The 24058-nt window shown below is 49.0% G+C and overlaps 1 protein-coding gene and 1 pseudogene across 1 annotated transcript; one reads left to right on the top strand and one right to left on the bottom strand.

Annotated features, from left to right (window-relative positions):
• The first annotated feature begins 649 nt into the window (after positions 1–649).
• On the top strand, positions 650–1416 carry LOC123369088 (annotated as a pseudogene).
• A 9988-nt stretch (positions 1417–11404) lies between these two features.
• LOC123370501 (mas-related G-protein coupled receptor member H-like) lies at positions 11405–13910 on the bottom strand. Its single transcript, XM_045017122.1, has 2 exons — positions 13749–13910; positions 11405–12440 (listed from the first exon to the last, which is right to left on the bottom strand). The coding sequence occupies exons 1-2, from the start codon at positions 13908–13910 to the stop codon at positions 11430–11432; spliced, it is 1173 nt and encodes a 390-aa protein (XP_044873057.1). The 3' UTR covers positions 11405–11429.
• Positions 13911–24058: the final 10148 nt, after the last annotated feature.

Here is a 24058-nt window from a genome sequence, read left to right as displayed (position 1 = left end):
AAAAAGAGATAAAAAAGGGTTAAAAAGAGAAAAAGAGGCCTTGGTGTGTGTGTGTGTGTGTGCACCAGTGTGAGTGATCGTTATCGGAAGACGCCCAGAGTACCCTGTGAAGCAGAAGCTCATGATCAGGACTGCTCTAAAGCAAGCCCGGTAACTAGTGGATCTTTAGGAGATCCGACCCACGGTGGGCTGACTCAGCCTGGCATAGTCCGGCGAGGAAGCTGCCTGGGTCTAGGAGTGTGTGAACCCATCTTCCCTCCCCTTTCCCTTCTGTGTGGGCTACTGACAATCTGATCGTCTCACTGGATGCAATTAGAGTAAGCGGCGCCGTCTCCCAGAGACTAGCCGACGCTCTTTGCTGAAGGGAGGTGTAGGAGAGTCGTAGTCTTCCTTGTGAGTCTCTCCTGTGTGAGTACCCTGTAGGGAGAGATCCTTAGATTGTGATCCGCTAGCGCGGACAGGGCACCCCCTCAGTTTGTGTGATTGGAACATGGGGGAGGGACAGTCTAAACTTTCCACCTTACCCCCTAAGGGTACCCCAGCATATTACATGTACGTTCATCCTGCTGGGCCTTTCCAGCTGGCCCATGGTGCAGGCCATGCTCCTGGCTCTGTTCCTTGCTTCCTACCTGGTCACCCACCTGGCAACATGGTGATCATTGGGCTGATCCGTCTCAATTTGCACCTCCACACCCATAAGTACTTCTTCCTCAGCAGCCTCTCCTTCCTGGACATCTGCTATGCCTGGCATGCTGCACAGCCTGATGTCTGGCACAGGGCCATCTCCTACATCGGCTGCAAGGGGCAGATGTACATGGCGTTGTCCTGCGGGATTAATGAGTGCCTCTTGCTGGCTGTCATGGCCTACGATTGCTACATGGTGGTGTGCCTCCCATTGCACTACATGGAGGTCATGAGCCTCCGGGCCTGCATCGCCTTGGTGGCTTGCTCCTGGATGGTTGGCTTGTTGCTCTCCGTCGTGCCTATCTTCAGCCTGTCGGTGCCTTTCTGAGGCCCCAACCAGATAGACCCCTTCTTCTGCGAGATGCTGGCGGTGATGCAGCTGGCCTGTGCCGACACCAGCTACAACGGGACTGTTATCTTCAGTGGGGACGTCTTCACCCTGCTCATCCCCTTCTCCTTCATCCTGGCCACCTACGTGTGCGTCACTGCTGTCCTGAGGATCTGCTCTCTCCAGGGCCAGTGGACGGCCTTCTCCACCTGTGACTCCCATCTGATGGCCATGGCCCTGTTCTACGGGATGGCCATCTTCATGTACATGTGGCCCAGGTCCGCCCACTCCCCAGAGCAGGACAAAATGGTTTCCATATTCTACACAGTGGTGACCCCCATGCTGAATCCCTGATCTACTGCCTGAGGAGCAAGGAGGTCAGGGAACCATGGCTAAGGCCATAATCATGGGGGGTGGTGGTGATTCTGTCCTGGAAGTACATAAGGGTGTTCTCTGTCTATGGCTGGATAGAGGCAAAGCCAGGTCCCACTTCCAAGGGTGGCTGGTATAAATGGGACTTATGACACTTGCATCAGAATTGTCTGCTGTTACTTAACAGTCTGGAAGAGTAGTGTGAAAGCAGGCAGGTAGGATGGGCCTGAGGTTAGGGTGGTGGCCTAGGGCTTTGGGGACCTGGATACAATTTCCTGCTCCACCACAGTCTCCCAGTGTGGTCTTTAGTGAGTCACTTAGCTTTATTGTATCTGAATTCCCCACATGTGAAAAAGTACTTCCTCACCTCATGTGGGGTGTTGGGAGATGCTTAGATACTATGGTGATGAGGACCAGATATGCTACTTATGGTAGATATCTAGAATATCAGGGTTGGAAGGGACCTCAGGAGATCATTTAGTCCAACCTCCTGCTCAAAGCAGGACCAATCCCCTGATAGATTTTTGCCCCAGTTCCCTAAATGGGCCCCTCAATCATTGAACTCACAACCCTGGATTTAGCAAGCCAATGCTCAAACCACTGAGCTATCCCTCCCCCCTATAATAGAGCCCCTCCCAGAACACAGCAGTTGAAGCAAGTATTATAGAGTAAAGTCTCATGCCCCTTCGGAAAAGGTATAGCGAAAAGAGAGATGGGGGAAATGAATGTTTGGCCATGGGGGGGCTCTCAGCCAATGACAGCCCTGCCTTTTTGGAGGACATTTCACTGTGGATGCTGACCGCTCCCCACTCTCTTGGCCACATCAAATGAATGGGGCAAATACCACGATGCCAAGATGGAGTTTGGTGCTCCAGGATTATGATATGGAAGTGATCCATGGGAAAGGGAATGCCAAGGCTGATTGCTGATAAATGCCTGATGCTCTGTCTGGGAAATAAGTCAATGGATTTGTAGCGGGGCAGTAACCCCGCTCCTGTGAAAGGGTTAAACGTCCTTGGAGAGGTCTGGGGTGAAAGCCGAGAAGAAAAGGCTGATTGGGGGAAGTAGCCACAGTTGGGCCACACCCCAATTAGGCCACAGCTGGCCCTATAAAAGGGCTGTGAGCCAAGAGCTGAGAGAAAGATGAGCCTGGCTGCAGGGAGCTGAGCAGGGTACCTAGAGTGCAGCAGGGCTGGGGGAAGGCCAGAGGAGCTGGGGAGCTCCAGCCTGGAAAAACCTGCAGGCCTTGCTAAAGGCCAGGAAAGGTACTGTGGCTATGGAAGTGTAGCCTGGGAGTAGGCAGAGGCAGCTGGTCCAACCCCCCTTGCCGATGATGAGTGGTTCACAGACTGCAGTCTGCCCCAGGGAGCAGGGGCTTGATGGTGACTGGCAGTAGCCACTGAGGTGAGGTGGGGATAGAGGGTTGGGGGCTCCCCTGGGTTGCTGCTGGGGACAGGACCCTGATGTAGGGGGGCACCGGGGTCTGGAAGGGACATGGGAGCCAGCGGCAGGTGAGACACTGGTGTGCAGAGGGCGTTCTGGACTGAAACAGCTAATTCCCAGGATGACCAGCAGGAGGCGCCACATCGGTGAGTCATCACCCCGCCACAGGATTCCACTAGCATGCTGGTGAAGCAGCCTAGTTATGTTCAGTTCTTTAGCGGAGAGATGTGACAGGCAAATTTCCTGCAGTCTCATTGACTAGGTCAGCCTCTCTCTGTCTTGCCTGGGGGTTACCAACAAAATGCTTGCTTAAGTAGCCGATTATTGGGCATTTTTAAAGATAGCTCAAAGATGTCCCTCTCTTCCTCCGTACGCCTTGGGTTGTTTAAGTTGTTGTTGCCATTGCATCAGACTGTTTTACTTTGAATGCATTATGCAGACACATCTATTGATAGCTATTCAGTTTGCGAGGGATTCTGTTCAGTGAGGAGAATGCTTAGCAGGTTGCTCCTAAAGATTTAGAGTTTGGTATTTTTGTTAATTCACATTGGACTTCTGTAATATTGTGTGCCCTGCCCCATAATACTATCCCTCAGTGAATCTCAAAGGTGCCTTACTATGGATGTTGGGAGCATTATCCTCACCCACTTTACAAGTGGGGAAACTGAGGCACGGACAGAGCAAAGTGAAGAAGCACAGAGAAGCCAGGGATAAGAGGCTTTGTGAAGTGGGGTTGAGCCGTGCAACTTTGAGGGTTAAGCATTTGGCCCACAGCCCATAATGGGGGCTGATCTAAGTGGATGCCATGAGTACTGCAATCAGGCTGCTCCGTGATCACCTTTTACATGCAGATATCCCAAAGGGCAGGCACTTAATATCCTGCAGTTCTCCATCCATCCCCTTCCCCCCCTTCTTGCACGTCTATTTTTGACTTGTCCTAGACAAACCAAGGAGTGATTAAGAAGTTGGCCAGCATGATTCATTCATTCCTCCTCATCTTCTCGTCACTCTTGGAGGGGGGTCACAATCCGGGAAGACAGATGGGTGAAGATGATGGGAACAGAGGATGTTGATAGCTGTGGTCTGTGTCAAAATCGTAGCTAGAGCAGGGAAAACATTTTCAATTTTTGTTTCAATTAAAAAAGGCAGATTAATTTCTGATTTCGTATTGAATTTGCCAAACTGTTTTGGTCAAAACATTCCCTCCCTCCCCAACCCAGAAACAAATCAGAACATTTTTGAAAGGAAACATTTTGATTTTTCAATTTGAAACAACTTTGTGTTTCGACTTCTACTTCAATTTTAATTTTTGAAAAGAGTTCTAAAAAAACTCCCCACATGAAACATGTTGTTGGCCGTCAAACACAATGTCTCTTTTGACCTGAAGCTAAGGTTTTTAGACTTTTCTGTTACTTTGAAAAATATTCATTTTGGTTCACCCCAAATGATTTTTCCCCCTTGATTTTTCAATTTGGCCGGTGGTCCAAAAAAATCAGACTGAGTTATTCACACAGCTCAAATCATGGTTTTGTGACATGGTTGTTTTCTCACATTGGTCAAACCCTTGGAGATAGTGCACTCATTATCACACCGAGGCAAAAGGCTTGAATCTCTTCTTCACATAAGGTATTTCATCTGAACAACTGATAAAACAATGAGGCTGGGATTCTAGCATCAGCATCATCATCATTATATAGTCGTAATAATTTGTATGATCGTAGTGCCAAGCCTGCACCAGGACTCCATTGCGCTAGGCACTGTGCAAGCACACAACAAAAACAATCTCTTCCCCAAAGAGCTGACACTCAATTAAGAGACAGCAGGAGAACACAGAGGGATGGTGGACTACAAAAACAGTGAGACTGCACGGTGTATTAATTTCAGAGAAAGGCATAACAAGACCCAGTGGCTGGCAGCTCAAGCCAAACACATTTGAATTAAATGATGGCCCAATTTTTTAACAGTGAGGGTGATTAACCTTGGGACAAACTTCCAAAGGAAGTAGTGGATGCTCCAGCTTGTGAGTGCCTCTCCAGAAGATATGCTCTAGCCAAACCCAAGAGATTCATAGAAGAATCATAGAAGATTAGGGTTGGAAGAGACCTCAGGAGGTCATCTAGTCCAAACCCCATCTCAAAGCAGGACCAGCACCAACTAAATCATCTCAGCAAGGGCTTTGTGATTTAGTTGGGGATTGGTCCTACTTTGAGCAGAGGGTTGGATTAGATGAACTCCTGAGGTCCCTTCCAACCCTGATAGTCTATGATTCTGTGATTTGTCAAGCCGGGCCTTAAAAACCTCTAAGGAAGGTGATTCCACCACCTTCCTAGGCAACGCATTCCAGTGCTTCACCACCCTCCTAGTGAAATAATTTTCCCCTAATATCCAACCTCGACCCCCCCCACTGCAACTTGAGACCATTGCTCCTTGTTCAGTCATCTGCCACCACTGAAAACAGCCAAGCTCCATCCACTTTGGAACCCCCCTTCAGGTAGTTGAAGGCTGCTATCAAATCAAATTCAAAACAAAGCAAAGCAATACAGAAAAGGAATGCTTTTTCACACACGCAGCAATAATAATCTGTGGGACTCACTGCCGCCTGGGGCCCAGCGCTTAGCCAGATTCCAAACAGAACAGGACAGTCGTAGGGACAAGGAGAGAATTGCGAGTGGCAGGGGAGGTTAAGAAACCAAGAGTTTTATTAAGGCTATAAATCCTCATGCTTCAGAGAATGAGCTGACCTCTAACAGGCTGGGGTCTGGAAAGAAACCCTTAGCCTGGAGTCAGGCAGATTATCCCATGACTGCTCACTGCAGAGGTTTAGAGACCTTCTGCTGAAGCAGCTGATGCTGCGGGGAGCCAGGTTACTGGGCTGGATGTGATCTGATTCAGCCTGGCAAGCCCTGTCCCCGTATGACGGCAGGGTGGTAAATGGCCTTGTAGGGGGTGGCACCCCAGAGGTTTAGGCCCATTCTGGTTGAACAGCATTTTTAATGAGCTGCAAAAGGGAGCAAATAGCCTCTCAATGGTGTTCACAGATGCTCTTGCCTTGTAAAGGGCCCCTGACACCAGTAAGAAAAGGGAAATACCACAAAGGCACCCAGGGAGGTTAAACACAGGCAGGAAATACCATTAGGAGCTGTAGCTGCTTAGAGCACATGACATGGAAAGCCACCACCAGGTGCTGCTGTGAACTCAGGGATGAGACTGAGACCATGGCACCGATGCAGGAGGTTAGGATTTGCTCCCTTAAGTCTGAAACATGGTTCCCGATGGGCATCCTGGCTGTGGCAGGGTACGTCTACGCCAGTGGTCCCCAACCTTTTTCGTTTGGCGGGCGCCAGACGACGAGAAACGGAGGACCGTGGCGGCGGACGAGCATCCACCGAAATGCTGCCAAGCGGCAACGTCAATAGGCGTCGCCGCTGACAAGCAGCGTCATCCAGCGGCGTCGCTGCCGAAATGCCGCCGAAAATCGGGCACCGCGTTGGAGACCCCTGGTCTACGCTAAGCCCAGCATCTGACTCAGATTTGAGCCCGAGCCCCCTTTCCCGTCCATACACAAATCAGTCTGACTCATGACCCGGGCCCAGGGTTGCCAACTTTCTACTTGCACAAAACCGAACACCCCCTGCCCTGCCTCTCCTCTGAGGCCCTGCCCTTCTCTGAGCCTTCCCCCCGCCAACTCACTCTGTCGCCCACTCCCCCTGTTGCGCGCTTTCCCCACCCTCACTCACTCACTCATTTTCACTGGGCTGGCTCTGGGGGTTGGGGTGTAGGAAGGGGTGAGGGCTCCATCTTGGGTGTGGGCTCTGGGGTGGGGCCAGGGATGAGGGGTTTGGGGTGAAGGAGGGGGATCTGGGCTGGGGGATGGAGCTGAGGGGTTTGGAGTATGGGATGGGGCTCCAGGCTGAGGCAGGGGGTTGGGGTATGGGAAGGCAGAAGGGCTCTGGACTGGGGCTGTGGGTTCTGGGTTGGGGCCAGAAATGAGGGGTTCAGGGTGAGGGAGGGGGCTCCAGGTTGGGGCAGGGGGCTGGAGTGTAGGGGGGGGATGAGGGCTCAGATTGGGGATGTGGGCTCTGGTGTGGGGCCAGGGATGAGGGGTGCAGGAGGGGCTCTGGGCTGAGAGATTTGGAGTATGGGAGGGGCTCTGGGCTGGGCAAGCCAATGGGAGCTGTGGAACTGGCACTTGGGGCAGGGGCAGCGTGTGGAGCCCCCTGGCTGCCCCTATGCATAGGAGCTGGAGGGGGACATGCTGCTGCTTCCGGGAGCTGCGTGGAGCCAGGGCAGGCAGGAAGCCTGCCTTAGCCCCGCTGTGCTGCCAACCAGACTTTTAACGGCTCGGTCAGCAGTGCTGACTGGAGCCACCAGGGTCCCTTTTCGATCGGGCTTTCTGGCAATTGGGCACTTGGCAACCCTACCCAGGCTCTAGGACCATGCTGGGGAGGTGGAACCGCCCACCCACCCGTGGCCCCTGACCCCGTCCCCAACAGAAAAGCTCCCCCAACAGTGGCCAAGGCCTGACCCCAGCCCTGGCAGAATCCATGGGATGGGGGAAGCTCCCCCTCCCCACCAGCAGCTCCTGACACTGTCCCCGGCAGAAGCCCCTGGGCGGGGGAAGCCCCAGCAACCCCCATGTGTCCCTGGCAGAAGCTGTGGAGCGGCGGGGGAAGCCCCTGGGCCCAACCCCGCTCTCTGGCAGAACAGCCAGGTGGGTGGGGTGGGAGAAGCCCCCGCGCCCCGACCCTGGTCCCCAACAGAAGTGCAGGGGGTAACGGGGGAAGCCCCAGCACCTGGACCCCCGCCCCCCGTGGCCCTGGAACTGGAGATGCTCTCACTCCCTGCTGACAGAGTTTCTGTCCTGGGGCCACAGTTGAGGGGTAGGGGTGGGGGGCAGAAAGGAGCAAAAGGGGTTGAGGGGCTGTAGTGGGGGAGGGGTGGAATGGGCGGAACCCCGGGGGGGAACAGTGGTGGGCTGGAGCCAGGGAAGGAGGCAGATGTCTCTGCCTCGCTGTGGAGCTCCGGATCAGGGATTGAGCTGTGCCGCACCCTGATCCCGAAGGAAACTGACTGCTGTGAGGAATTGCTGGGAGTGCTATCTGCTATCTACCCCGAGGAGACTGAGGACCTATGGAGCCACATCAAGGAAGGGTGGTAGGAAGTAACCCAGGGAACTCAGACATTAATCCCGTTATATTGCTGAGAGATGTTTCAGAAGGATCCCCGCTGACCCAGTGGCGGGATCATCCGCCACTGTTAGGGCCCTGGGCTGGGACCCAGTGGAGGAGGATGGGCTCAGATGCCCCTACCCCTTGCTGCCAACCCCACCCCTGAGGTGGTGGCCTACTCACTAGGCTGGAAGACCTGCACCTTACCTGTGGCTTGCCCCAGCCTGAAGGTAGTGAGCCCTCCATATTGTCTCGTTTGCTGTTGGCCCTAGCCAGGAGGCTTTGGGCTATAGCCTGCTCCCTGCTGTGCCCCACCTGGAGGATCCGAGAGACTGTCCAGGTCATCAGCCCAGCCAGGAGGCCTGGACTAAAGACTATTTATTACGTGGCCCCACCCTGAGGGGCAGAACCCCAGACTGTGGTCACTGCCTGCCCCAGCCAGGAGGCTAGACTGAAGACTGTTTCTGATTCTGTCCCACTCAAAGGGCCTGAGCTATAGACCGTTACTTGTTGTCTGTCTAGCCAGGAGTCTAGGCCAAAGACTCACAAGCCCCTATGACTTGGCTGTTTGATGGAGTGAGGCAGAGCCGGACGGCCATGGACCACTACATTGCCCAATAGAAATGCTACTTGTCCAATGAAAATTCCTCCTTTGTCCATGTACTTGGTGCAAGCATATGATACCTGTACCCATCACCTTCTGGCTTCTCCCATCACCTATACAATATTCCATCTTTCACCTCCAAATCAGAAAGCTTTTACAGTGGTATAGTGAGGGTCCACTACATTCCAGGGTGGCTCTATTTGCAAATTGATTTTTCAGTCACACATTATTCTGACATCAGGGTCCTTTCTTTGGGAAGTTTCTAGTTGCTTTGGCATCCATTTCTGCAACCCCACTTCCATTATTCCAGTGGATGAACAAGAAACTTGTGCAATTCTGAAAATTATTGGATGAGAGGAGGCAACCATCTACTCCCTAGTACACACATCCCTGTGAGCTAACAATTGTTTGCTCTTCTGCTAAGGGAATGTTTGCATTTAGTCTCTCCAACAAGGCCATGTACACAAGGCATCTGCATTGCTATGCTTATGGCCAGGCTTGTGCATGAATGGGAAATCACAGCACTGCAGTTTTCCCAACCACATGGCAAGCTGTTCGTCAGGATTCTTGGATCTAGAGAGCCATTGCAGGGAAGCATGGTCTGTCCTGACCAAAAATTCCTCCCATAGAAATACTGATGAAAATGTTCTCTAGATTTAACCACTGCAGGAGTTTCTTCCATGTGGTGCCCTCTCAGAAGAACTAGACTTTTGCTGAACAAAACCACCATCCTCTCAAATCCTTTGTGCTTGTGCCAATACTGCCCCCAAACCATAAGCACTAGCATCTCTGTCAAATCTGAAAGAGGTGCAGTTGTCATTTAACTTTCACTTGCGTAATAGTCGCTCTCTGTCCCACTGCATCTCTGGGTGAGGCTCCCAGCCTTGTCACCAGTTGTGGTGTCTTTCACTCTTCACACCAGAAATAATAGGAAGTACCAACCGCGCCCAGTTCCTTTCCTTGAACTTTAGCCAAGCATGAGATAAATGGCTAAACATCTGTTGTGTGGGTAGCTCTGTGGTGTCTTGGGCCCAGAAGGGAGACGATGTTATCGATACCTTGGTACACTGTTACAACATTACATAGGTGACTGTGGCCCAGCAGTTTCATTTCAAGTTACTCTTGGCACCTCCCATTAAAACACTTTTTATCCTTCAATTAAAGATACAGAGAAGGTGGCCAAAAGAGAGAAAACATTTGAAATATAAACTTCAGCCATATGCCTGTGGAGTGGGACTGGGACTCCATATCTGTTTCCTTTCTTATAGCCAGGGCCCTACCAAATTCACTGTCAATTTTGGTCAATTTCACAGTCATAGAATTTTAAAAAATCATAAATTTCATGGTTTCAGATACTTAAATTTGAAATTTCATGGTGGTATAACTGTGGGGGTCCCAATGCAAAAGGAGGCTATGGGCGAGGTAACAAAGCGATTGTAGTGGGCTCATGCTCTTGTCACTCTTGCTTCTGCGCTGTTGCTGGTGGTGGCGCTGCCTTCAGAGCTGGGTGGCCAGAGAGCAGCAGCTGCTGTCTGGGCGCTTTCTGTTGGGGAGGAGCAGGGCTGGCCTTATGGATGGGCGACCGCCCAGGGTACTGTGGTTGTGGGGGGGATTTTCCGTAGTTCCCCCCACAGCATCCCAAAGTGCCTTTAACTCCCGAGTGCCGGGGCGCTGTGCTGGAGCCAAGGAGGGGCAGGGCTGGAGGTGCCCTGGCTGAGGGCACCTACCTTACGCCAAGCTCCAGCTGCTGGTTCTGGCCAGCGTGGTGAGGGATGGGACTTCCTCTTCCCTTGCAGGTGCCGCTCCTGTGTCAGACCTACCTTCGGGAACCTCCCCCAGCTGCAGGAAGCTCTGCGGCTGCTGGCTGGGAGTCCAGCTCTGAAGGCAGCACCACTGTCTACAGCAGTCCAGAAATAAGGGTGTCACGATATGGTATTGCCCCAGTTACTTCTGCGCTGCTGCTTAATGTGGCACTGCCTTTAGAGCTAGGCGTCTATCCAGCATCCACTGCTCTCCAGTGCCCGGCTTTGAAAGCAATGCAGAAGTAAAGATGGCACTACTGCGACACCCCCTACAACAGCCTTGCAGCTCCCCAGAACCGCCTTTTGGTTGGGACCCCCAGTTTGAGAAACGCTGGTCTCCCTCATTAAATCTGGATTGGATAGAGTAAAAGTACACAAAAGACCAGATTTCACCATCCATGACGTGTTTTTCACAGCTGTGAATTTGGTAGGGCCCCTATTTATAGCTATTGGGTGATCTCTAGCCATTGCATTTCCCTCACTCACTGCTCTTTTATTTGTGTCCCACTGGACTTATTTAAATTTTCTAATGATCATACTTAATACTGAATTGGGCAATGTGTATGCTGTTTAATTAGATAGAGATTTATATGTATTTCGTGCTTTAGAATAACTTTTGTTCTTTTTAGTTCCTATGCTTTGGGCAAATATAATAAAGTTGCCATCGATGTTAATGTCAATATGTTATTTCCTCTCATGCCCACCCTGTCAAAATGCCTTTTGTCCCCAATCCCTCTTTCTAGTAGATGGGTTTGTAGTCAGAAGCAGAAATCATTTACTGTCACCTTGCATACATATACACTCACTGGAGATATAACTTGCGGGATGTGTAAAATATATCTGATAGGCCCAGAGACTATGCTGACAAGTTTTCCAAGACAGACATAACATCATAACCAAATGCCAAACAAATATGGTATTTGGAAAATTAGAGAAAAATTAAACAAGTAGGAAGCTGCCAATTTTCATACTGATTAATAAAGCTCCACAACCACAATAAGGTCTCTGAGGCTGGGTGCTGTAGGGATTTAATTAGCCATCTCCATTGTGTCTGTCCTGGTGGCTTCTCTGTCTTCTCTGGAATCTGCATGCTCTTCAAAAACCCTCTGGAGTGCGACCTTAACAGAGCCCCTGAACCGCCACTTCCTGTAGCTCCCAACTAAAAAGTAAATAAGTGGGTTAATGCTGCTGTTTAAAGAGGCCAGTGCATTACATATCTCAGAGGGGATATTAACATAATAAAAATACCAGCCAATGCGCTGGATACTGAAGGGAACAGCAAAGACGAGGAAGAAGAGGACGGTGAGCAAGATAACAATGTAGAACCTTCCAGGCTGACGGTGTTGGGAGCTATGTCGGACCTTGATGAACAGGATCAGGTTGGACAGAACCATGATGGGAGCGAAAATCAGGAAATCCAGAGCATACATGGCTATGTGTGACATCCGACAGCGTTCAGTTCCATGAAAAACACAAAAATAAGACATTAGTCCGATTACCAGGCAGGAGAGCGCCCACAGCAGGGCACACACAAGGGCAGACAGGTGCTTGGGGCGGTGGCATCGGAACCAGATGGGGTAGAAGACAGACAGACACCTCTCAACGCTGATGGCCGTCAGGAAGTACAGGCTGGCATTGTGGGTGAACAGAACCAGCAGGAGAAAAACCCCCAGAAATTGCGAAAATTCATAGAAACAGAAGAGAGATTCCACAGTCAAAAGTATGAGGCAAACAAGCAGGCAGAGGAGGAAGCTTAAGTCTGCTACGGCCAGGTTGAGGATGTAGACGGTGAAGGGATTCCTCTTAATGAAGAAGCTGAGGAGCCAGAGTACGACCCCGTTGCCCACCAGCCCGAAGAGACAGATGAGCACAGTGACACCATCAAGGATCACATTAGTTAAACTGTGTATTTTGCAACCAGTCTCATTATACCTATAGTCTGGGCTGGTTTCTGTCAGTAGCAGGGATGTTGTGCTCAGCTCAGTCATCATTAAACCTCTGCTGAGGGATGCCAGTGTCTCCTTGTCTTTCATGCGCACCTGTTAGCAGAGAGCAGAAGTGGGAGTGGAAATCAGTGACTCTGACATTCCCAGCACAAAGTTTCACTGATCATTTCAGCCCCTCCCCAACCTCCTGGCCTGGAACAACCAGATCCCAAGGAATAAGAGTGAGAAATACCCAGGGAGATAATGGCCATGGGGGAAGGTGGGGACAGAGAGAGGCACAGAGAAGGAGGAATGGGTGGGGACCAGCCTCGATAGAGGAAGAGTGAAAGAGACACACACAGAGAGAAGGGGAGATATAGAGAGGGAGATATGGAGATGGAGAGAGTAAGAGAAATTGGTAGGGGCCATCAGTCCTGTCTGGACAGGACTGGCAGAGGAAAGGGTTGTGGATAGTGGGGCAGAGATCAGAAGAGAGATTCCTCGGTATAAAGTATGCCCCATTGGATGAATGCAAAAACCCAAAGAATCTATCCAGCAAACCCTTCTCTTACCCCTCTCAGCACCTGAATGTGTTTAGAAAAGCTGGGCAGGAGCGCGTCTGCTTCAGAATCTCCGTGTCTCAGTCACTGTGATCCTCCCCATAGGATCTTGTGAAAATTTTCTGTGCCACAAGCACTAAGAATTTATCTGACTGTCTCTAGGCAGCATTCGGCATACAATATGTGCCAGGCTATGTCTGGGAAATATCCTTCCACTTTGGGCATGAGGGGGAGGGCGGGAAGGGAACATGGGGATCACAAAACTGCCGGTAAGCATTGAGCACTTTATAACAACTGGTAGCGTTAGCATTCTGCTTCACTGCTGTGATTGTTTTCACTCTCCTAAACATACAGGAAATGGCTCGTCAAAGCTTAAAACTCAAGGGATGGATACCACAAAATGGCCCAGTTATAACTGAAAGGCTCCTTGGGTATTTAGGGTGTAATAGTTACTGTGGTAACTAGTGTGTGAATTGGCCTCAACACACGAGTCTGGTACGTGGTGTATGTTCTACATATCCCTAAAGATAGATTTCCTGGGAGTATATTTTAAAATTGATGTTATGGTAAATAGGTTTGTATTAAGAAGGACAAACTATTTGCTAGGCAGACATGGTCTGGAATCAGGAAATCCACAACCTTAACTCAGTCCCCCATTAATAACTGTGATGTTTTCCAGGGGTACTCATGGTTGTGAGGCACCTTGCTACTGTTATGCTTCTAAGAAGCGCACAGAATCTTTTTAAAGGGGATAAGGCAATATGCTGCGTGTATTGAAAGTACAATTTAAGCATTAAAATCAGCATATGTTTCCATTCACACCCACCCACCAAAAGGTTCTGCAGCTGGATCTTATAGTTACCGGTCCTTCGTGTTGCCTGGTAGGTCCAGTGGCCAGCTGAAACTGCACACGAGGGAGGGGAGCTGGGTCTCTATCGAACGCATTCAAAGCTCTGATGTTGATGCAGAGTGAACCCAAAATCCCACGGCAATACACCCTTCTTTTATAGTAATAAGTTCCCATACAAGTCTATGGACCTTCCTGTGTCACAGTGGAGCTATCAATCATGAGGTATTTAAGGTTGCTCTTAATCAGCGTTACCAGGAGGATCTGCAGCTGTTTCTTATCTCGGCCCTCTGGCTCAACTCCTTATCTTGTCATTGGGGTGTATGCCTTTGCTTTAGGGTCATCAGTTTGCCAGCTGGGTGATTCTGATAATAAAGTTGGGGCCTCTTGACTCCTCCACTCCCCTTTCGACCATCCGGGCTCAATTAGTATTGTGCCTCCTGTCTCTATTCTTTTCATCCTCATAGCATACGTTCTTCACTCACACACAACACAGTAAATGATTTCAAAGGCAAGAATTACAGCCATAAAACTTCTATCCTTCTAAGAACAATCAACACAATCTGCAAAGGATAAACTCAGAACAATTTCTTCTTGCTACTTCAAGGCTAAATTTCTTCTTACTAATTCAAAGCTAGCAAAATGGAGTATAAAGCAAAATAGAGTACAATTTACTCAAGACAATTTTTCCCCATTAGGCTTTTGGCCTGAACTACCACCAGGAGTGGCAGAAGAGCCCTGAAAGTGTGGGGCCCACAGGTGCCTGAACTTGCCTGAACTGTGGCTCCCATCCCCCGCCCCCAAGCCCTCGCCCTCAGGGCCAGCTCCAGACCCCAGCGCGCCAAGCTCGTGCTTGGGGCGGTATTTTGCCGGCAGGGCGGCAGGCGGCTCCGGCGGACCTTCCGCAGTCATGCCTGCGGAGGGTTCGCTGGTCCTGCGGCTCGGGTGGACCTCCCACAGGCACGCCAGCGGATGCTCCACCGGAGCCGCGGGACCAGCGGAACCTCCGCAGGCACGTCTGCAGGAGGTCCCCCGGAGCCGCGAGACTGGCGACCGCCAGAGCGCGCCCCGCAGCGCGCCGCCCTGCTTGGGGCGGCGGGATTCCTAGAGCCGCCCCTGCTCGCCCTCATACCACTTCTTCCCTTGAGGTCCCACTACCACGCTCACCCTTATGGCCGGTAAAAAGTGTGTGTGTGTGTGTGGGGGGGTGCATGGCCCCCTACCCCTCATTCCAGTGTCCCTGGCTACCACTGTCCTCAGCACAAGGGAGCAATGTTCCCTCTAATTTTTTCCATCCACGTGTGGAATTAATTTTATGTGCACCACTAATATTTGGTAATATGCGGATGTGCGCCACCAGTACAAACAAAAAACCTAGATATAATATATTGGTTTTAAAAAGTTCATAGGTATGGAAGAATATTAAAACCAGGGATAATTAACAAGGTGCACTGCTTAAGATGTTTATTTAATATGAAATCAAATAAAAAGAAAATTAACACTGCCAAATTTTCAGTGGCCTTTTAGGAACGTACATGTATCTATTCCATTGAGGCATAAAACAAAATTAGCCATTTTCTTGACATAGGAAACAAAATATTTTATCATTAGTATTGATGCATGAAATAAAATAATTGTTACACTTTCTTTATCCTTGACATTAAAGATTATGTTTCTTGGCTTGACAAATAAAAGCTTTTTATCTAGTTCCTTTATGTAGGATTGTGTACACACACACACACACACACACACACACACACACTCTTGTTGTGACTTGTGACATAAAATTAAACATTTTGTTTTGACACATGAAAGAAATAACTTTATTTATTTTCTTGATTTAGGAGACCACTAATCACTATTACTGGAATGAGACCCTGAGTCAGTAGCTGGCAAGCCAGATGATGGGGCAGATACTTGCCACTGATCATGAACCTTTTCTCTTCTGTCTTGACGCTGTATATAAACACTGGAAGAGTGGTAAAGGTTTACTTCTCCACCACTTGAAGTGTGAAATTTTATCCTCATTAGCATATCCAGGTGATCTTCTTTCAGTCTGTTTCATGATTTAGTTTTGATATTATTCATAAGGTTAAAGCCGCACTCACAATCAGCACTGGAAGCTTGAAAGGTTGCACATATATCCACCAGTTGTGAAACTACACTGGATTGTTCTGGATTTTGTAGACTGAAAGTCACCACTTCCTGGAAATTTGTCATCATCTTTGCTTCATGTTTCTCTGCAATTATGTATTTGTAATCATTGTAATAGTTCACAATGAACTCCTCCTCCTCCATGGTGTTTTGGGCAGATGACTTTACTTGACTAAGGTCCAAAATTTTTCTTTATTTGTCAACTAGCTTGCTAATGTTTTCAGTACCAAATTCATAACTGATTTGTTGTGGTGAAAGTGAGGCAAAGTCAAAAGCTGCCCATTCATCAGGGGTGGCTCCAGGCACCAGCACGCCAAGCGCGTGCCTGCGGCGGTAAGACACGGGGGGCGCTCTGCCGGTCGCTGCGAGGGTGGCAGGCAGGCAGTAATGATATGAAACTTAGAATAGATTCACAGCTGAATTGTTCATCTCTTGTGCTCGATGCAATTAGATTTTTCCACATTGTTGCTCCAAGAGACTGTTTCTCCACGATACTGTCCTCTCATCTTGTGGATCTGGGTCCTAGAGTGACCAGAGGTCCTGATTTTATAGGGACAGTCCTGATTTTTGGAACTTTTTCTTACATAGGCACCTATTACCCCCCACCCCCAGTCCTGATTTTTTGCATTCACTGTCTGGTCACCCAGTAGCGTAGCTAGTGGGGTGCAGGGGAAGCAGCAGCTTCCTCTCAGCACATTTTCAAAAAAGCCCCACCTTAGGTGGGGTTACCATGGCACCAGGGGTGGGGCCCACGCTCCGCTCTGAAGCTTGGCCTGCCCGGCTTCCCCCAGCTTGCTGCATACCCCGCCCCCGCTGATCAGCTGTGTCTCCCAGCAGGAGGGGAGGGGAAGAACTGAGCTCCAGCAAGCTGGGCTCCGGCAGGCAGGCTTTGCTGGCTTCCCCTAGTGTGCTGCATAAACCCTGCCCCCTCCTTGCCTCGCCGATTAGCTGTCTCCCAGCAGGAGGGAGACAGACAGCCAATCAGTGAGGGGAGGGGGAAAGAACTGAGCTCCAGCAAGCTGGGCTCCTGGGGAGGAGGAGAGGCTGGGACCTTGGGGAAGAAGGGGGTCGGTCGGGGCATGCCCCTATAGGGGGCAGGGGCACCCACCCACCAGTCAACAGTTTATGGGGCCCGTGGGGGTCCACAAGCCATCAGCTGTTGGGTGGGGGCGGGGGCAGTAGGGTAGCTAGCTAGGGGAGTGCGAGTGCTCGCTGTTTAGCTGGTTTTTGGCCACCTGCTAATCAGCGAGAGGAACTGCCCCTGGAGCAAGGGGCTGAGCAGCTGAGAGACCCCCACCTCCTTCTCCTCCTGCTTCTTGTGGCACTGTGGCAGGTGTGCTTTCTCTGGCTCTGCAGCAGCAGCTCCTAACCTCTCACCTAACTAAAGGCAGCCAATAGCAGCAGCTGGTAAGTGTATTTCAAAGGGGGGGTCTTTCTTGTGGTGAGGGTGGCTTGGAGGGGGGACTGGAAACCCCCCAGGTGGCTGTGAGAGCCAGCACCTGGCTGCTGGTGGGATGGCCATCTGCATGGTGAGGGGCAGGGGGCTCAGCCAGAGGCATCTCCAAAAACATCCCCTGCACCCAGGCAGCTGGACCAGGACAGGCATTGGTGGGAGGGGAGGCGCATCTCCTGGTCTCCTGTGGGGTGTGGTGTCCCTGCTTGCCCTCCCTGCCCAGGCAGAGACGCCTGCCTCTCAGAGACAGTGGCCATGTAGTGTGCTTGGTTCCCCCTCCCTGGCATCTGGGTGACTGCCTCTTAGGGGGTGAGGGGTGGAAGGGAAGAGGCAGTGGGGAAGGGATAGAGGTGGGGGAGTAGGAGAGGAAAACTGAGACTATCAGGGGAAACGTCATAGCCGCACAATCTCTGCCTTCGGGGTGTGGATAGTGTGGAAGCAAGGAAAGAATTAATAAGGATTTGAAGGGGATTTTAATGCATGTTAGTCAGTTAGCAAGAGTCAGGCCATACTGTGACCCTTATGACGTGAGATTTGTAGAAGCAAGATAATGTAAGACAGAGTGAACTGTGTGAAAGTATTACGACCTTGCAATGTGCAGTCTTGCTTTTTCTAGTAAGATAGCAGAAAAGCTTATGTATAAACAAAATGTATTTGTTGCTTTTTACTGTCTCCATGATTGTCTAAGCTTGTCTGTAACAAAGGTATAAAGGCTTGATGTAATTGTTTACCAGTTGAGAGACCTGTCCAGGACCCTGTGTCCTATGGCACTCTCTCCCTCCATTGTAATTACTGGAGAAATAATAAAGTATTTGATTTTGCTGCACCCAAACAAAAAGCGAGAACTGAGTTTTTCTTCGACAATGGAATCGTCTCCCCAGGGAAGGCTGGAACGAACTATCTGCTGTTGTAGTATGTTTGGTTTAGTCCATGTGCTCTGGCAAACACAAGTCCAGGCACCATGTTGGGGGGCAGGGCGAGGTAGCCTGATTTTCCCTCTCCTATCAGGAGAAACCTGAATTGTCTCCTATGGGAAGGGCTTGTGATCATGTGGGGAGGAGGGGGAGGCATTGCTGAGTCCCAGGGCTGAGTAATTCTCTGGGGATGGTGGTCATTAAGTTACTAATTGCCATTCACTTGCTGCACACAATGGCTGGTGATGGTGGTTTAACATCCACCCAGCCATATGGTCAATGCCTTGTTTCTTGGGAGTTGCCTTCTGTAACTTCTCTAATTTCATCCCGCTCTCCTGTGAGTACAAATTCTGGTTCTAAGGACCTGGTGCCTGGATCCCATATTGCCTTGCACTGGCCTTGGGAATCAGTGCCCTGACATGCAACTCCTCCTATTGTGCCAGTGTAGATCCTGCTGTTAGTACAGCTATTTGCAGGTACCCTTGTGTTTAGCTGAACCTTTGGACTTAGCTTAGTGGGGATGGACTCAGAGACTGAGCTAAACTGACACGACTATCCTGCTGTGTGGATCCCAGTGTGCTTGTGCTGATAGTGCTACTGCCTTGGTGTGATGATGACATTATGCTAAGATGAATTGTGAAAATAGTGTCCTGGTGTGATGGTGGTCACTCTGCTGTTCATGTGAATCTTGCATTTTTGTATGCGGTGTTGGTGTAGCCCTGTTGTTCCCAGGAAATTAGAGCCACAAGGTGGGTTAGGTAATATCTCTTATTGGAGCAACTTTTGTTGGTGAGAGAGAGAGAGAGAGAAGCTTTGAGCTTTCATGGAGTTCTGTCTTCTTCCTGAAGAAGAGTTCTGTGAAAGCTCAAAAGCTTGTCTCTCTCTCCAACAGAAGCTGGTCCAATAAAATATATCCCCCCCGCCATATTACCTCACCCAGCTTTCCAGGAGTGAGTTTTCATGATGACATGGGAAGTGCTCTGACTGGTCCTGACTTCTCTGTATCAGCCCCTCTAGCTTGCACTGCAGCCCAGTACCTGGGGGCTGGGTGCCTGCAGTGCTGAGACTCTGTGAGATCAGGGACTCATAGACCCAGTTGGGAGGGGAAGGGCACCGCCTCCTCCGCCTCTCTCTCTTGCTGCCTCCTTTTCCCGAGTGCCTCATGATGCACAAAGCCAGCATGGCTAGGTGCTGCATAGGAGAGTCTCCCAGTGCAGCTCCCCACCCCCTCTTCCCCATGCGAACCCCCAAAAGACCCTACCCACCTCTGTCCGATTGTCTCTCTCATGCGGGGGACTGTGCCCCCACCCCGCCTTGCTCCTGTGTGCTGCCTGCTTTCAGGGGCCACACAAGAATGATGTTTTATAAGTACATGTGTTATTTTGCATTTAAAATAGGTTTACAGTATGAAATATAAAATAAGTAAATAACACGTGTTTTTATTATGTTTTGATTTTATATACAATACTGTAAACCTTTTTTATATTTTAAATGCAAAATAACACACATACTTATAAAACAATATCATTCTTGTGTTTTTATTTTAAGTACAAAATAAATATGTATAACAAATGTAAAAGTATGTAACTAGTAATTTGATATGGCGGCGGGTGGCGCCTATTTTTATGTGTTCGCTTCCCCTGATGTTAGAACCTGGCTACGCCATTGTGGTCACCCTGGCCCTTGCTAAGTGTACAGCTTCCACTATTGTTAAAGAGCTCTTCTGAAAGCATTTGGTCGGTTCTGCTAATTCATATAAGACATCATTTCACGCAGTTAGTGATACGGTAATTATTGTCAGAGAGCTTATTTGGGCAGTAGTTTGCTATCGGGTTATTGTTTTCTGAGATTTCATGTTCAAGTATCTAAGAAGGCTCTCGTAATTACACATCAAAGCACTTACAGTGAAATGTCTCGATAGCCACCTCACTTCATTTAGAGGTTTAAACAATAGTCTCATTTTCTGTGACATTTGCCATTTCCTCAAATTGTCCTCTTCAGACTGAGGATCTGCAGAAGACTGTATAAATGGTCTTCAAAAGTGTCTCTATTGTCTTCATCATTGGTACTTTGTTCCAGGCATTGACTAATCCCAGATCTTCTCGATGGGTTACCTAGGGAGGTAAGGGCAAGTCAGCTGCCCTGCTGCATACAACATTAATTATTATGGAATACATGATGCAGCTCTTCTCTGTTTTACATTTTCTTAATCAGTATTTCTAAGATGATTTTTATATTTTAAATGCACTCTTCAGCCTTCATAAAGTAATCATTCCAGATTACTACGTATTTAACTCACTGAAATAAAGACATTAATTTTAAATGAATCAGTCACAGAGGTTTACTGTGTTCATCACAATGTTCATTACTTTTAGAAAAAGGCAACACTAATTTACTTTGTGTAATCTCCATAACAGACATGTTTATGAAATTTACCAACTTTAAAAAATATGTTTCCAAAGATTTTAGGCATAACAAAGGATTTTCTATCTTACGAATGTACTGATTTTGCTGGAGAGTTCTCTTAAAACTAGTTCATCAAATAGTCAGAAGTAAAGAGAGGGAAACTTGTTTGTCCAGCTATCTGGAAGGAAAGGGGTGTTGTCCCTTTAAGGGCTAGCCTCTCTTCAACAGGGGGGTGAAGAAAGAAAGGGATGGACAGAAAGACTTTGGAAACAAGTTTTTTGTACTAAAGTAATTAAAATTAAGATGTGTATTTTAGATAAGAGTTATTTGAAGGATTTATTTAAAAAAACCCTATATGTCTGAAGATCCAAGCATTTAAGGCTAAAGATGAATACTCAGATAGTGGATCTAAAAATCTATGCAAGGATTTTTTAGAGATGTGATTTTATAATCTTCAGCAGGAGTCAGTGCCTATGCCCAGGGGTGTCTAAGGATGGCCCTGCATGGAGACAGTGAGGAAGAAGGCAGGAACCCAAATACATGGCTAGGAATGTCAGGAGCAGAAGAAGCCAGCATTTCTAAGGGTTTATGTGATTGAAGCAGAAAGTTATGCAGTAAGGCGTATTCAGGAAGGTTGATTCAGCAAAACACTTCTCTCCCCGAGTCCCTGGACCCTGCAGCCCAACTGGGGCTAGGGGAGAGGCATCTCTCCCTGGCCACCGCAGCCCTGCATGCCCAAACTCCCCGCCCAACCTCACCCCACAGCCCCCCACCTAGCTCTATTCCCCCACCACCACCTTACCTTCTTATATGTACATCCTCTCCATGGTCCAGGCACCTAATTAGTGGAGCCTCACTTGCATGGCTCTACTAATTAGGTGCACGGCCCTTGATACCCTCTTGCGTGGCCGCTCAGGCAACACGCCTTAGAGGGAATGCAGCAAGAAAGTCTTGTTTGTGCTGGCTGTGAACCAGCTCCCCAATTCCACCAGTCTCTGGCAACACAAGCACTGCCTTCCAGGCTTCCCTGACTCTGCGCAGGTGGTTGATAGGCAGACACCGTCCTCCGAGTGTCCCTCTGCTCAGCCCATGTTCCACTGAACACTCCCAGAATTCTTAGATCCGCTATTTACCAAGGAATAGGCTACACCAGCTTGTCAGATTCAATTCAGGATCCCCACTCAGCACTTAGATATAGTGATATAGTGAAAACAAGAGTAAGTTTATTATCAAAGAACAGAGAATCAAGTGATAGCAAATAAGAATTTTGTTAACAAAATCATGACCTGCTTTCTGGAGACTAAATTTAGCTTACAAAAGACATTCCCCAGTCTCCCATAGCTTAATCCACATCCACAGGATGATTTAGTTGGGACTGAATGAATTAGTTGGGGATTGGTCCTGTGTTGAGCAGGGGGTTGGACTAGATGACCTCCTAAGGTCCCTTCCAACTGTGATATTCTATGATTCTCTGATTTTTCCCAGCATTTTCAACCAAGCGGGCTGAGATCCCACTTTCATAATATCAAGCCTGCTGGCAGCTTATCTTCACTGACAGAAGGAAGACAGGGTGTCTCTTTGCCTCTTCAAATGTACCAGAATAGACCTGTGGTGTTTACCTGAAAATAGGCTTTCCACCCTACTGTTAATTCCTTTCTGAAGTTTCTTCAGTTCTTCATTAGCATTTAACTCAGCATGCTACTACTCTTCTATTGTATGGCACACAATGGTCCACCAGTGAGATAGGTGTCTCCCATCCCCCATCTGGAGAAGTTCTCAAGGTATGTCACATTTGAGTGACCTGTCTTTAACTACAGACCCAGAGAACATAATTTTGAGTAGATATACATTACTCCTCACATATTTTCTATACATACATCTCACAATGGTTATGACGACCAATGTGACACAAGCTTTTAGCAGATGATCCCTTTTGGTGAACCAGTGGGATCCCTGTGCCCCATATACCCTCTGCCTGTTGGCATCAAGAGGTCCTTGGGTCACATGGGTAGAGGTGTCACATCCACGTGGACTTGCTGTCCAGGTGCAATTTGTTGTTTCCACTCTTTTGTTGGCCCTCCTGAGTTCTCTGGAGACATTTTGTATGTGTGACTCTTCTGTGCCCATGGAATAGCTGCAAACACTGCTGATGGGGCTGACACCATCTCACCCTTTAGGGCAGCTACTAATGCCACATTAGTTAGGTATTTGGCTGTGGTTGCTGGGCATCACCCGAGGAGCAAAAACTCCTTTACACATTTATTGAACACACCCACACATTCCAGGGGATGGGGAAGGGGAGACATTGAAAGAGTTAAAAATTCAAATATTTAGTAACCCCTCATTTACCCATTTCCCTTGGAGAGAGGCCCTGGGCTGCTAGCCTGTGCAGCAGAGCTATCTGGTCATGCCCAGCCCCTGTAGTATGGTCTTGTGGGCTGAAGTGAAGGCTGTACATTCAGCTCATCTTCTGCATTCTCCTGCAGATGCCCCATCATCTGGATGTGGTTCTTTATGGAATATGGAAGAGGTTCAGCACATGGGGACATTCTGAATGAGGGGCCTTCACTGGAGCAGAGTCACTGGGCAGAGGTCTCTGTTCCCACTGATACTCGTGTGACCTTCTTTTGTCAAGTGATGCCGCAATTATTTTCTCTTTGTTTGAGCCAATTTGCTTTTGTTCTTGTTCAGTTGCAGGGTCCTGTCATGACGCCTGTCTATAACTCTTCTGAGCCTTTCATCCTGTTCTCATCTGAAATTCCCTCACACCAGGTTGTCGTCTACGTAACATTCAGCACCTTGGATCACACTTCAGTACCCTTCAGGAGCTGCACAGATGTCAGAAGGAAATCCGGTGAACCTGTATCTGCCAAATGGTGTGCTGAACATACAGAGTCCAGAACTTTGGTCATCCAGCTGTATTTGCCTAAATCCATTAGTGGCCTCTATGACAGTGAAAGTTGCAGCTTTTGCCAACTTGTTGGTGATTTCATCTCCTCTTGGCAATTGAAAATGTTCCGTTCATATCCCTTTATTCATATTGCTTGGATCCAAGCATATTCTTATTTCATCTCGACCTGGTTTGTCTAAGGTTACTACAGAATTGACCCATTATCCAGTGGCTCTCACTCTTCAGGGCAAGGGGAGGTTTGAAGACTCCAGGACTGCAGGACAAAGGGATGAAAATGATCCTTTCCCAATCCACCTCTATCCACCCATCTAAGCAGCCACAAAAATCATCCCATCTCCTCCACTACCTCCCACCCAACGTAATGGGCGCATATCAAGAGTTTAGCATCCAATGCATGCACACCCCAGTCCTGCTAACCCATATCCCAGAGGAAGCTTGGCTGTGATTGGGACCTTGCAATGTGGTGGCACCCACCTTTTGCAAGCAC

The sequence above is a fragment of the Mauremys mutica genome, chromosome 4 (assembly GCF_020497125.1).
Source record: "Mauremys mutica isolate MM-2020 ecotype Southern chromosome 4, ASM2049712v1, whole genome shotgun sequence".
Lineage (NCBI taxonomy): Eukaryota > Metazoa > Chordata > Testudines > Geoemydidae > Mauremys > Mauremys mutica.
This window is presented reverse-complemented; position numbering and strand designations above follow the sequence as displayed.